This window comes from Neofelis nebulosa, chromosome 10 (genome assembly GCF_028018385.1).
Source record: "Neofelis nebulosa isolate mNeoNeb1 chromosome 10, mNeoNeb1.pri, whole genome shotgun sequence".
Classification (NCBI taxonomy): Eukaryota; Metazoa; Chordata; class Mammalia; order Carnivora; family Felidae; genus Neofelis; species Neofelis nebulosa.
This window is the reverse complement of record NC_080791.1, coordinates 109,989,762-110,002,326: the sequence shown is the minus strand read 5'-3', so window position 1 is coordinate 110,002,326 and position 12,565 is coordinate 109,989,762. Positions and strand designations below refer to the sequence as shown.

The 12,565-nt window shown below is 56.7% G+C and overlaps 1 protein-coding gene across 1 annotated transcript; it reads right to left on the bottom strand.

Moving 5' to 3' along the window:
* Positions 1-1,020: 1,020 nt before the first annotated feature.
* Positions 1,021-10,600, bottom strand: RHOD (ras homolog family member D). Its single transcript, XM_058689796.1, has 5 exons — positions 10,397-10,600; positions 5,641-5,728; positions 4,739-4,848; positions 2,228-2,362; positions 1,021-1,675 (listed from the first exon to the last, which is right to left on the bottom strand). Exons 1-5 carry the CDS (start codon positions 10,526-10,528, stop codon positions 1,508-1,510), a joined length of 633 nt encoding a protein of 210 aa, XP_058545779.1. The 5' UTR covers positions 10,529-10,600; the 3' UTR covers positions 1,021-1,507.
* Positions 10,601-12,565: the final 1,965 nt, after the last annotated feature.

Below are 12,565 nucleotides of genomic sequence, written 5' to 3'. Positions count from 1 at the left end.
GATGAAGCCAATAGGATCCTTACCTCAAGGAAGTCAAGGTCTAGTGCAAGAAGACAGAGGCACAAGAAGTCACTGTGAAAAGCATCATGGCGACGTAAATATCAGCGCTCCAGGAACACGTATTTTGGGAAATTACAGAAGAGAGCGGTCTGAGCTGGGATTGGGGAGGGCAGGAAGCGGAGAATAGGGAAGAACATTCTGGGCATGGGGTATGCTTGGCGGGGAGGAAAAATCAAGCTAAAATCTAGGCCAGGAAAAGCTATTTCCCATTCCTAGCAGTTTCTAGTAAAACCCTGAAGCAGAGCCTGTAATCCACGTGGGGTTTTTAGAGCGGGCCCCTAACACCATTTCACCTGCCTCCGTTCAGTTCTGTAACCCAAGCTGTGAGCCCTCACCAGGCAGAAGTGGTCCCTCCCTCGAGCTTTTTCTAAAGAAACCGAAGGGGTGTGTGTTTGTGGCTGGTTCTACGTGCTGGGACCTCATCCGATCAGTTGAAGGCCTTAAGAAAAATGACCGATTTGTCGAGGAAGAAGGAATTCTGCCTCAAGTCAGCAACACAGAAAGCCTGCCTGAGTATCCAGCCTGCCGCCCTGCAGAATTCAGCCTCAAGACTGCAACATCAACTTACCTGAATCTCCAGCCTCCTCCTGCTGGCCCCTCTGATCATGTGAGATAATTAATATAATATCGAGTATATTACGTAGATTACAGCTCTGCAGTATTACATATTTATCATAAACCAAAATAATACTTGTGAATGTTTTGTGAGCACTTACTGTGTGCCAGGCACCTGCTAAGTTCTTTGCGTGTGTCTCATGAGGCTCTTACTCATCTAAAGGCTCCATGACATCATTTGTGATTTCACAGATGAGGATATTGAGATGCAGAGGGTGGAAGTAATTTGCCCAAGGTCCTAAGGTGATAAAGCCAGGTTCGGATCCAGGAGGTTCCCCTCCAGTGCCTACAGGTGGTGAACTCTTATCTGCTATGGAACATGCGTGTAAAGCAAGAGACATGATATAACTGACAAAAGATGTTGTTTTACTTGTTATAGTTACCACTGGATGGGCAAGGGGGAAGGGGGAAGGGGGAAGGGCAAGGTGTTGAGTTCTGACCCAGGTTCCTAGAAGCGCAAGGTCCTGAAGGTGCAGCCCTGGGAACAGCCGCTAGGCGGCACCAGGCTGCACAGGCTGCTTCCGGATGTGCGGTCCAGGCTGGGGGCTGGGCGTCTGGTAGTCATTCTAGGGCACTCCAGGACTAGCCCCCACAGGGCTGGTGGGCTCTGGGATCCCCTTCCTCAGGCCTCAGGGGGGTTACGCTCCAGTCCAGGGACCACAGACCCGGGGTCCGGTGCCCGGCCTTCATGGTGTCCATCTGTTTTGAGGTGCAGTTCGGTGGTCACAGCCTGGGGACTGGGTCTAGCCCAGTCAAGTGGGCAGAAAGAAGGTCAGCACCCAGCTCCTTCCTATGCTGCTGGGGTGGTGGGGGCAGGGAAGGCCTCAAGATGTCAGGTCAGCACACAAAAGCTCCGGGTAACCCTCCTCCAGAAGTTGCGACTGCGGCTGCTCAGGGCCACCTCGGCTGCTTCCTGGAAGACCGCGTGGACGTTTTCCTGGAGCAAGGCCGAGCACTCAAGGTAGGCCACTGCGCCCACGGACCTCGCCATCTCCTGGCCCTAACAGATAGAGTGCACAGGGCTGCCGTGAGGTACAGGACTTGGGGGCCTCACGTCCCGCCTCCCCGCAGCCCTCGTGGTCATCCTAGGGAGTCTCCAGGACAAAAGTGGAAGGCGAGTTTTTCTAGGACCCCTACAGCTCCTGCCCCCGATCTTGACCAAGCACTCTCGTGGCTTCGTTGGGTTTCCTGCCTCAGCTCCAGGGTGGGTCCCTGCCTCTCAAGGCACCAACTAATTGACTTCCCAGGTATGTAGCAGAGAGGGGCCTGCAGAAGAGCTAAGGGTTCTTCTCCAGACCTCAGGTTCCCTATCTGTGAAGTGGATGGGTAGGATTATCTGAATGTGCACACCACTGGCTCTCTCTTCCATAGGCAGAACCTTCCAGAGTGTTCTAGGTACCACTTCCAAGCCCAGGCAATTCTAAGATGACCCCTGCCCTGACCCACTCTTAAGTGTGCTGGATGTCTGGCCCTGCTGACAGGCTGGGCTACATCAGCGTACCCAGAAGTTCCCCCCGCCCCCAGAACCGGGCCCCTGGGCAGAGTTTCCTACCCTGTGGTAGGTAACAGGCTCCAGTCTATTTTTCCGCAACTTCTTCACCAGCGACTTGTCCTTGCGCAGGTCCGTTTTGCAGCCCACGACAATGAGGGGCACCTCCTTGCAGAAGTGGTTCACCTCTGGGTACCACTGCGGGGAGGGGGGCAGTGCAGGTGTGTATTAGTCATAGGGACTGTTCTTTTCTGCAGATGGGGAGGATGGGTCACTCTCCTGCTCCCCAGGCAGACTCCAGTGGTGATAATCAGTACAGCCAACATTTAGGGAGAACTACTCTAAGCTAGGCTCTAAGACTTCACGTGTATGATATCATCAATCCCCCAAGTCCCTGTGAAGCAAGTTCTATCATCAGTCCCATTGTACAGACGCACTAACTGAGGCTCGGAGAGGCTGTATAACTTGGCCTTGGCCACACGACTAGAAGTGGCAGGATTTGAGTCCAGGGGCTGGGGCCGAGCCCTGCTCCCACCTGGTCTAGAATCCTGCCACTCTGCAAGGTAAGGGCTCCCAAGTCCACCTCCCAGCTGGGTAAGATATATAAGGAAATAAGTCATCCTTTAAAAATAAAGCAGCTCACAAAATGGATGCAGCAGCTGTTTGCCTGTCGGAGGGAGCACTTCTGTTCTGTGTCAGCTGCTCTTTGGAATGTGAGGCTCCGGGGCCTGGTTATTCCAGCCTGGACAACCACTGGGAAGTCTAGAATCTGGAGACGGGGGCTTTATATTTCCAGGAGTGCATGCTTGCTCAGTTTGTGTTCTGGGAAAATACTGGCATCAAACTGTCTGGCTCCTGGAGACAGATGGGGCCCAGGTGGGGTCCTGGGCTGACTCCCCATACCCCAACCCCCTCCACACAACTGCACTTGAAAACAGTCTCCAAAAATGGTCTCCACCATGACTTCACCTTGCTAAATCCAACAGTGAATCCTCAGCCTTCAACCTACCTGAGCCCTGGCACCAGCCAGGGATCTCTCCCTCCTCTATGACCTGGGTGGCGCTTTGCCCTAGGACCCTGCTCTCTTGGTTCTTCTCCTTGGGTCTCCAGGGGTCCTCCCTACCCCCACCCCATCTTGTCCAAAGCTGTTCCCCACTAGCAGTTCCCAAATGGATCTGCCCAGCCCGGCCTGGCCCTCTCCTGGGAACGGCAGACTAAGACCTCCGCCTGTCTACCTGGCCCTCCACTGGGATGTCCAACAGGCCCCCCCCCCCATCTCCCACCTCCTTGTTCCTTCTCATCTCAGCAGGGGGAAATGGCAAGGCTACCTTCCACTTGCTCTGGTCAAGACGTCTCTCCCACCTACATCCAATCTGTAAATCCTGATGGCTTTCCAAACAGGGTCTATACCCACCCACCTCTCACCACGCCCCCTGCTAGCACCCTGGTCACAGCCACCACCACCCACCACCTCTCCTAGGGCCCCAGCACCTAGAACAGTGCCTGGTGCACAGATGTGTTGCCACTTTATTTTTATTAAATTGAAAAATTTTTTTAAAATATTTATTCATTTTTTGAGAGAGAGGGAGAGGGAGAGAGAGAGAGAGAGAGAGAGAGAGAGAGAGAGAGAGAGAACGAGTGGAGGAGGGGCAGAGAGACAGGGAGACACAGAATCCAAAGCAGGCTCCAGGCTCCGAGCTGTCAGCACAGAGTCCGATGCGGGGCTTGAACCCACAAACCGTGAGATCATGACCTGAGCCAGTCAGATGCTTAACCAACAGCGCCACCCGGGAGGCCCCATCAAGGCTGCCACTTGAATAGATGTGTATCTTGGAGCAACGGATCCATTCTGGAGATAATACTACTATATGGGCTTCATCAGGTTGTTAGATGGAGTAAACGAGTGGACGTGTGGAAGTGCCCGCCCACAACAGTGCGTGGCATAAGGAAAGTTCTCAATAAATATTATCATCGTCACTGTGGTTAATGTTACTGACGCTGTCACCAGCTGTGCTCCGGAACCCTGAAGCACACAGTTCACGTGGAGGCCTGGCAGCAGTGGGGTAGGAGCAGAAAAACTCAAGGGACCACATCCCTGACACCTGGGGGCAGGGAGAAGCCTTGGGAACCCCCGACATACCTGGGGGGTGGGTAGTTTGGGAGGCTGCTAAAAGCTAGCGGTCACACAGAAGGGGGCTGAGCTGCTAGAAGCTGACCATTCATGCATCCTTGGGCAGGCCCAGGCTGGGGAGACGCAGGGGCCCCTGAGTCATCCAGTGTTCTCAGGCAGGGTCACCATGGAAAGAGCCACAGCATTCTGAGTCCAGTATAGAGCAGGCAAGGAGCACTGGACTGGGGATGTGAGGCCAGACCCTGCCACCAAATCCCTATGGCACCTCTGGCAAGTTGCTGCCCTTGCTCTGGGCCTCGGTTTCCCCATATATATGCTAAAGATGCTGGACCGGATGCCATCCAGGGCCTGCCACACTCTGGCAGTCTGCTGAGTCAAGGGTGGGGGCAGAGCGGAGTGGCCTGGTTATGGAGACTGTACCTCCCCAAGTCCCTGGTACCTACCCGGTTAAAGATGTTGTCAAAGCTGTGTGGGCTGGTTACATCAAAGCAGAGGAGCAGGACACTGGCGTCAGGGTAGAACAGGGGCCGCAGGCGGTCATAGTCAACTTGTCCTGCGGAGAGTGGGGGTGGTCACTCCCTCCAGATCTCCCCCAACATCAGGGAGGTCATCCCACCAGACAGGGGCGTCTGGATCAGGGCCTGGTTGTGTGCCTCAAGGTCTTAGCAGATTCAGTGCTTAGCTGGTCATTCCACGTGAATGTCTCCCTCGGGGCAGTGTTCCCCTGGCTTGCCCGTGGGATGTGCCAGCCCTGGCCTGGGTGACACCACTTGCTGAGAGAGCCCTGTTCTGGAAGGAGCGGAGGGGAGGGCGGAAGCCCAGTCTGCAGGGACCGAGCCCATCCCACAGAAGCCTGCTTTGCCCCGGGCATAGGGCTGAGGACTAAGAAGCGGCAGGACCCTGGGCAAAGGCACCTTGGCGCATGCATGACAGTAAGGGGGCTGCTGGGCCTCCCTGGGGTTAGCGGTCAGCTCTGGCATGGATGTGACTGAACCCTCATGTAGGCGAGGTCAGGAAGCTGGAGGGCAGAGGTCAAAGTCAGGCAGTTCTTACGGAAGCTAAAGCCAAGGTGGAATGCTCAGGAGGCCAGAACAGTTCACCCCTTGAGAGGAAAGCGCTCTGGATTCCCCCTTGTCTGCAGGATGCACTTGGCTACCCTGGGCTGGGGAAGGCAGCAGACACAGGCGCAGAAGCAAAGTAGGTTCGGGTTCCTGGGGACCCTAACCCTGGCCAACACCTGTCCCTTGGTGATTGGTTGGCCTCCCCGGTTCAGAAGGAAAGGAGTAGGGCTTGGCTTCTGGGTATGTGAGGCTCCCCTCCCGCCCTCGCAGCCCTGCATACCCACCTGCTGTGTCCCAGATTTGGAGGTTCAGGGGTTTGCCCTTCATTTGCAGATTAACGGTGACCCGCTCAAACACAGTGGGGGTGTAGCTCTGAGGAAGAAGGGGACAAGATGCAGGCTGTGAGGACAGCTTCTGAAGCGGGGTGGCCCCCACTGCCCAGGCCAGAGAGAGCCCACGAATGCCTGCAGCACAGCTCCGGTTTGGGAGTCTGACGGTGTGAGGGAGACAGTCTCCGGGAAGCAGGCTGTGGCCAGCAGGGTTGAGGCCTCGAGCTGCCGCTTCCTCCTAACTATTTGCCCCAGCAAGGCCCTGAACCTCCCCGGCCTTCTTGACGGTAAAGTGGGAATATTAAAAGTACCGAATGCAGGGTGCTGCTGTAAGGATTCAGTGAGAGGCTCCGTGCAGAGCCTGGCACAAAATAAGCACTCTACACATGCCAGCTACTGTTATTTTTATCTTTGTCCCCCTGGATGGGGGACTGTCCCATTTCTGAGTCTTCCTTCATTCTGTCCCCTCCTCCTAGAATGACATTAACCTACATTTGTTCGTTCGTTCATTCATTCATTCGTTCGTTCATACATTCATTCAGTAAACATCAGCACCTTCTCTAGCTCTGGATATTGGGGAACAAGTAATAAACAAGGCTCACTGTGTGCCCTGGGGAGCTTGCAGCTTTTGCGGGGGAGGGTCCCTGCTTTGTCTCTCAACCTCTCAGGCCCCTGCCCCATGCCACGTCCCCCAGGATGCCTTTCTGGAACCCTTCCCACACCCTCTCTATTTCTGCCTTTCTTATTTGCCCTGCGGGCATCAGGAGGAAGTCACCCAGACCACATGCCCTTCCTGCCCAGGCCGAGAGCCTGACTGCATTCCCTCTCCATAAAGGCTGGGTGAATGGAAACAGGGTGGGTTTTGTGCACAGACAAAATGCAGAAATGAGAAGGGGAAGCTTTTACGGATAGGGTCTGAGCAACAGGTGAGGAGGTTTTCAAAACTCTACCACAACACAAGCCCTCAGCTGGAGATGGAAGCTAGACCAGCTACGTCTTGGGTCCCCAAGCCTCACTCGCTTGCTCAGGGTTGGTTAGTGGGGTCACAGCATAGGGAGACCCTGTCCTCCCCACTTCCAATGCCAGGTGGGGCCCCCAGCTGCCTGTGACTCAGGAGGACTTCAAGCCTGCCTGCCTGTCTGCCCGCTGGCATTCTGAGTCAGGCCCTGGCTGCCTGGAGGGGCGGCCCCTTAGTGGTGGGTCAGTGTGGTCCTCCAGGCCACGTGGGAAGGTACAGGGGGAGGATGGAGAAAGGTGAGTCCCAAAGTGGGCAGATGGGGAAGTTGAGGATGACCCTGGGATAGAGGTTCAATCCGCCCTGGACCCTAGCCACCTGTCACTCTCTCTACTAGTAGGTACAGATGAGGGCTCCACCCACCTCCCCAGCACCCCCCTGCCCTGGCCCCCTCCCCTCAGGCCCTTTGTCTGGTGGGAGGCAGCGTGACTTGGTGGCTAGGAGCACTGGCTTTGGAATCAGATGTTCCCGGTTTAGGACTGGCTCTGGCCCTCACCAGCTGTGTGACTTTGGGCCCGTCCCCTCTCTGGTTAAAGAAGAGAGTCCCGGGGCGCCTGGGTGGCTCAGTCGGTTAAGCGGCCGACTTCGGCCCAGGTCACGATCTTGCGGTACGTGAGTTCGAGCCCCGTGTCAGGCTCTGTGCTGACAGCTCAGAGCCTGGAGCCTGTTTCAGATTCTGTGTCTCCCTCTCTCTGACCCTCCCCCATTCATGCTCTGTCTCTCTCTGTCTCAAGAATAAATAAACATTAAAAAAATAAAAAAAATAATAATAAAAATAAATAAAAAAATATAAAAAATATATATATATATAAAAAAAAAAAGAAGAGTGTCCCTTTTTAGTGTAGGGGAGACCGGCTGGCAGGTAAGGCCCAGCATAAATGCCCACTACTTAGAAAGCTGGTCGCCAGGGGCAATGTCCATGCCAGCTGCCATCCATCCATCCCTCTAGGTGATGCGTCCTTCCCCCACCTATCACCGTGGAGGGCACTGACACCTGCTTCCACTCACCCACTCACCTGTGGCAGGACCCCTCCTGATCTGACATGGAGGGCAACCTGCCACAAAGCTCTTGGGAGACACATGTCAGTACCTTGCAAATGCCTGTGGAGATGACAGCGTCGTGCACATTTTCTAGGGATCTACTATGCGTGGCCCTCCATGTGTACTGTCCCTGACCCTTGCATCCTTGGGAAGTTGGCACTATTCCCATTTTCCTGATGAGGACAGAGGAGGGAAGTGAATTGCTTGAAGTAACATACTAGACAGCTGGATAAGGATGGAGTCGGGTCTTTCTGGCTCCAGAGGTCAGGCTCTGTCCCGGGTCATGTGCCTTTTCCTGAGGTCACCGACTCTCTAGCCCCTGGTGCCAGGAGTGGGTAGGAAAGCCCCATTCCAGGCTTCGTGGCTGGGTTGCTCCCGGGGCTTGTAACTGTCACAACCCTCCCCCCTACTCTGCAATGTCATCCTGGAGACTTTTACACCTTCTGTTGTGTTCTTTGAACCACCAGGCAGGGTCACTCTGACCATTAAGTGCCTAATCTTATCTGTTAAGCTGTCCTCAGCCAGGATGGCAGGGTGAGGCCTGAGCTAGACTAGGGCAGAGATGACTCAGGCTTGGATCTGTCCTCATGGGGCTCACAGACAGACAGATGGGTCATTATAGGACAGGAGAACGTAGGTCAAGAAGAGAGTCAGGGGTTTCACACCCATGAGAGTCCCTGTGTGGACCAGGAGGGGCTCAGCTGGTTCTGGAAGGTAGGGCTGGTGCTCTCTGCCCCCTCTCCTCCCCACTCCTCCATGGGACCCCTGGGCTTTGGAATGGTTGCTGAGTCAAATGTCAGCCAGGACTGGGCAGAGGCTGGTGCCCAGCCAAGACTTCCTCTGCCTCAGGAGCTCTCTCTACTCTGTTCCCCTGCCCCAAGGCTGGGCCACAGACAGACAAGAGTCACTGAGGCCCCTTTAAATCCCAGCCTACTCTCTGCTCTTTGGGGGACTCCAAGTCTTCTAGCTGCTGGCTCCCATAGCTTGGAGGGCTGCCAGGAGGAGGAGTTTTGGGGCAGGAGCAGAAGCCTGGTCTGGCAGGCAGAGCACTGGGGGCTATGAAGAGTATTCTGGTCAGGGGCGGGGAGAAGTGGGCTCCTGACCTGCACTGCCACCACTGGGCTCCCTAAGGCAAGACTGTCGCTCTGGCTTCACTTTTCCCACCTGTAACATGAGGCCTTTCCAGCACTTGGACCTTGTAGTTCTCTTAAAAGGAGAGGTCTTTCTTGGGCCTGGAGACAGAGGGGTCCCCAAACAGATGAGGACAGGTCAGGTCCATCCCCCCTGGTGACAACCATGTCCTCCCTTCTCCTGGCCAGCTCCAGCCTATCCTTCAAAACACACATTCCATCAACTTCCAGACGACCATTTCCACACCGCCACCTCTCTGGAATCAGGATGAGCCTTGCCATCAGGGATGTCTCAGAGCCCAAGATACTCCTCCCAGCTGGTCTCCTGGACCCTGGCTGGCCTGGTCCCTCCGCGGGCACTCTCCCCACCATGTCGTAATTGTTGGGTTCCCATGCGCAGCATGTGGGGGCCCAGAAACTTGTCCAACCCAACTTAAAAATGTGACTGGCCAGCGGAGGTGACGTCAGCTCCATAAACCACAAAGCAAAAGTTGGCTCGATGCTGCCACAGTGGAAAGGAAGGTCTGACACTTTTACCAGGCCTGGCCTCTCCTGCCTCCCCCATCGGACTCCCGGGGCTTGAGCAAACCCAGGGGTTTGGAGGATGCTGGGACAGGCAGGAGGGAGAAGAAATGCTGGAAGCAAACCCCCGGACTCCCAGGAGAACTGGGCTGAGACGTGGGAGTGGGTCCAGCCCCTGTCCTGGTGCCTGTGAGTCCGCATAGACAGTCAATGAGCATGCTAGTGAAGGACTGAGGGCCCACGTGCCCAGAGCGTCCAGGATGTGCCAGGTACACAGGGGCTGTCTCTCAGCCTTACCTTAATTCTGCCTCGTCACCACTCTTAAGTCTCCTGCCCTATGAGATTGCGTGAGGAAACAGAGGCTCAGAGAGGCTAAGCAAGCTACTGAGGGCCACACAGCTTGTTGGAGGACAGCTGAGGTGCCAAACAAGCTGCCCGACCTGAGTCTGGTATGCTTTGGCCTTCCAAGACAGAGCCCACGACATGCCCGTTGTACAGGCAAGAGCTGGTAGAGAAGAGATGACATTTGCCAACTTTCGGTGAGTCTCTCCCGTTGCAGGCTCAGAGGTGAGCCCTTGACCGGTACTAACTCACCCTTCACAGTGACCCTGGAAGGTGGGCACCATCCTTATTCCTCTGATGCGGTTAAAACAGGCACAGAGAGGGTAGGGGACTAGCCCAAGGGTGCACAGCTTTAGGTGGCAAAGTCGTAATTCGAACCCAGGCAAGGGTGGCTCCGGTGTCCTCAGTCCCTCCGAGCCATGCCGCGCCACCAAGTGCCCTCTTAGGATCTGCTGGGTACCCAGCTGGCCCAAGTCCGTCCCACGACACCTCTCCCAGGTAGGTGCCATTCTTGCCACTTTGCAGATGATACCACTGAGGCCCTCGCTGCCGATGGCGGAGCGAGAAACGCCTTTGCGCCCACACTCCGCTGGGAGACCCCTTGGGAGGCCGGGGTTGGGGGCGGGGAGCGCGCGAGGCGGGGTTGGGGGCTGCCACTCACCTCGGGGAAGGCCCCCTCAGTGAAGACCATCAGCAGCGACGTCTTCCCGCAGCCGCCGTCGCCCACCAGCACCACCTTGACGGACCGTGCGCCCGGCGGCGCCTCGGCGTCCGCGGTCTGGGCGGCCTTCATCGCGGGCCGGCGGGCTTCGGCGGGCTTCGGCTCGCGGCGCGCGGGGCGGCCGGCGGGGCAGGAATGTGGAAGGGGCGGGGCGGCGGGAGGAAGTGCGCGCCCGCGCCCGCGGCCGGGGGGCGGGGGGCGGGGCGCGGGGCCAGGTGAGAGCCCGGAGGCGTGGCGAGCGGGCGCGCCGGCCCCTCGGGACGCCCGTCCCCGGCCCCTGCTGAGGGCGGGGGCCGGGGCCGCGGGAGGGGGCCTCCCCCACACTCTGCCTCCGTCCTCGGGAGGGCACCCGGGGCGGATGCAGAGAAGACAAGGAGCTGGACAGTGTGTGGGGGCGGTGTGGACGGGGAAAGACGAAGGCACCTGGCCCCCTTCCCCTGGGAGGAAAGCGGTGGGGGGGTGGGGGGGGGGGTGGGGGCGGGGGTCAGCCCGGTGGGCCGACCAGCTTTGCAGGGACAGGAGCTGGGTCCCTGGTGCCCAGCACAGGTGGGGCACCGAACAGGAGCCAGTGACTTTAGATGAATGAATGAATGAATGAATGAATGTGCATTTCCCCCAGGGCTCTGGAATCAGAGCACACCACAATCCCCCCTCCAGATATTGAAGGCCAGGTGGGAAGGGGTGACCCGGCCATGCCCTAATGGGTCAGTTGCTGGTGCTGCCAGGCTGGCCTGCCCTGCCCTGCCCTGCCGTAGCCAGCACCAGGAAGTTTCGATGCAGGTGGCTGACCACCTGTCTCACCTCTGGCTGTGGCATAATCTAAGGAAACTGAGGGAACCTTCCATCTATAAACTGCTTAGAGGAGCGGGGTCTGGTGCATGGTTGGTGCCATGTACGAGTGATCCCTATTATTTAACCACCACTGACGCCCAAGGGCCTGGGGACCCTGAACTGTTCAAGACCAAGTCCCTATTCTGAGAAGCCCATGCCTAGGATGGGAGACAGGGAGGATGTCGGTGCGATTGGAGCTACAACAGAGATGGGGACAGGCAGCAGGACAGAAGCAGGGAAGAGGGGCTCCTTATCCAGGTGGGGTGGGGGTCAGGAAACCCTTCTGAGAAGAGGGGGCTGAGTGTTGAGGGGGAGGGAGAAAGGTGTTCCAAACTGAGGGAGCGGTACATGCATAGTATGGAGGCAAGAGAGAGGGGGCACTTTGGGGGGTTTGCAGTCCTTCCCTGTGATGGAAGGTGAGGTCGGGCTGGGGAGCTGGTGTCAGGAGAAGCTGAGGTTCAAATGGGGCCTGGATAGTGGAGCACTCTGGATGCTGGGAATAAATACAGAACTGAAGTGAAAACTCACTGTCCGCCGACTGCCCACCCCTGTTAGCAGCCAGAATTGAAATCTTTTGAAAATGGGCACAAGGGTCTCCCCAGAGTCTGGACTGACTGTTTTCAGTGAAGCTCAAAGGAACAGAAAGGGTAGAAGTCTTTGGGTTTCACACCCCCTTCCCCATGCAGGTCATGACGTCATCCCTTGTGGTGTGCAAAACTGGGCAGGTGGAAAAGCACACTGAGCCCCCGTTGGACCTCACTGTGGACCAAAGAGGCAGCTGGGACAGGAGTCACTGTCTTCATTGCACAGAGGTAGAGCCCAGACCCCTGACGCTTATTCCAAGCTCGCCCAGGGCCACAGGCAGCAGGTTGAATGGAGCCTCACCTGGATAGAGAGAGCATCTCGTGAAATCCCCACCCTTTAGGTGCCCTTTCCTCCCCGAAACTGCCAAAGGGCTGAGCAGTGACTTGGTGCTGAGCTGGGTGTGTAGCTACGGAGCAGGGCTCCCCGCCCCAAGGAGTGGTTGGGAGGCGCCCAGTCCCCCAACGATCAGCTGTCAGCCTTGTCATCCCCACTGATGCTGTCATCAGGCTTTGGGTGGCAAGGCTAGGAGGCAGGTGGGGCCAGACTGGGGGTGGAGGGAGCTGAGAGTCAGGCAGAGGCGTTTGGCCTTGGTTGCTATAGGGATAATCATTCTAATGATATCCTTGACGTCTGTCATGCCTTACAGTTTCACTGAGCACTTCCTAATAATAACAGCGCCCATTAATGGATTGC

Coding starts and splice junctions, on each gene's coding strand:
- RHOD (XM_058689796.1), bottom strand. CDS start 10,528: ATGAAGGCCGCCCAGACCGCGGACGCCGAGGCGCCGCCGGGCGCACGG. Junction 5,729..10,396: donor CTGAGGGGGCCTTCCCCGAG/GTGAGTGGCAGC, acceptor CTTCTTCCTCAG/AGCTACACCCCCACTGTGTT. Junction 1,676..2,227: donor AGCCTGTTACCTACCACAGG/GTAGGAAACTCT, acceptor TCTATCTGTTAG/GGCCAGGAGATGGCGAGGTC.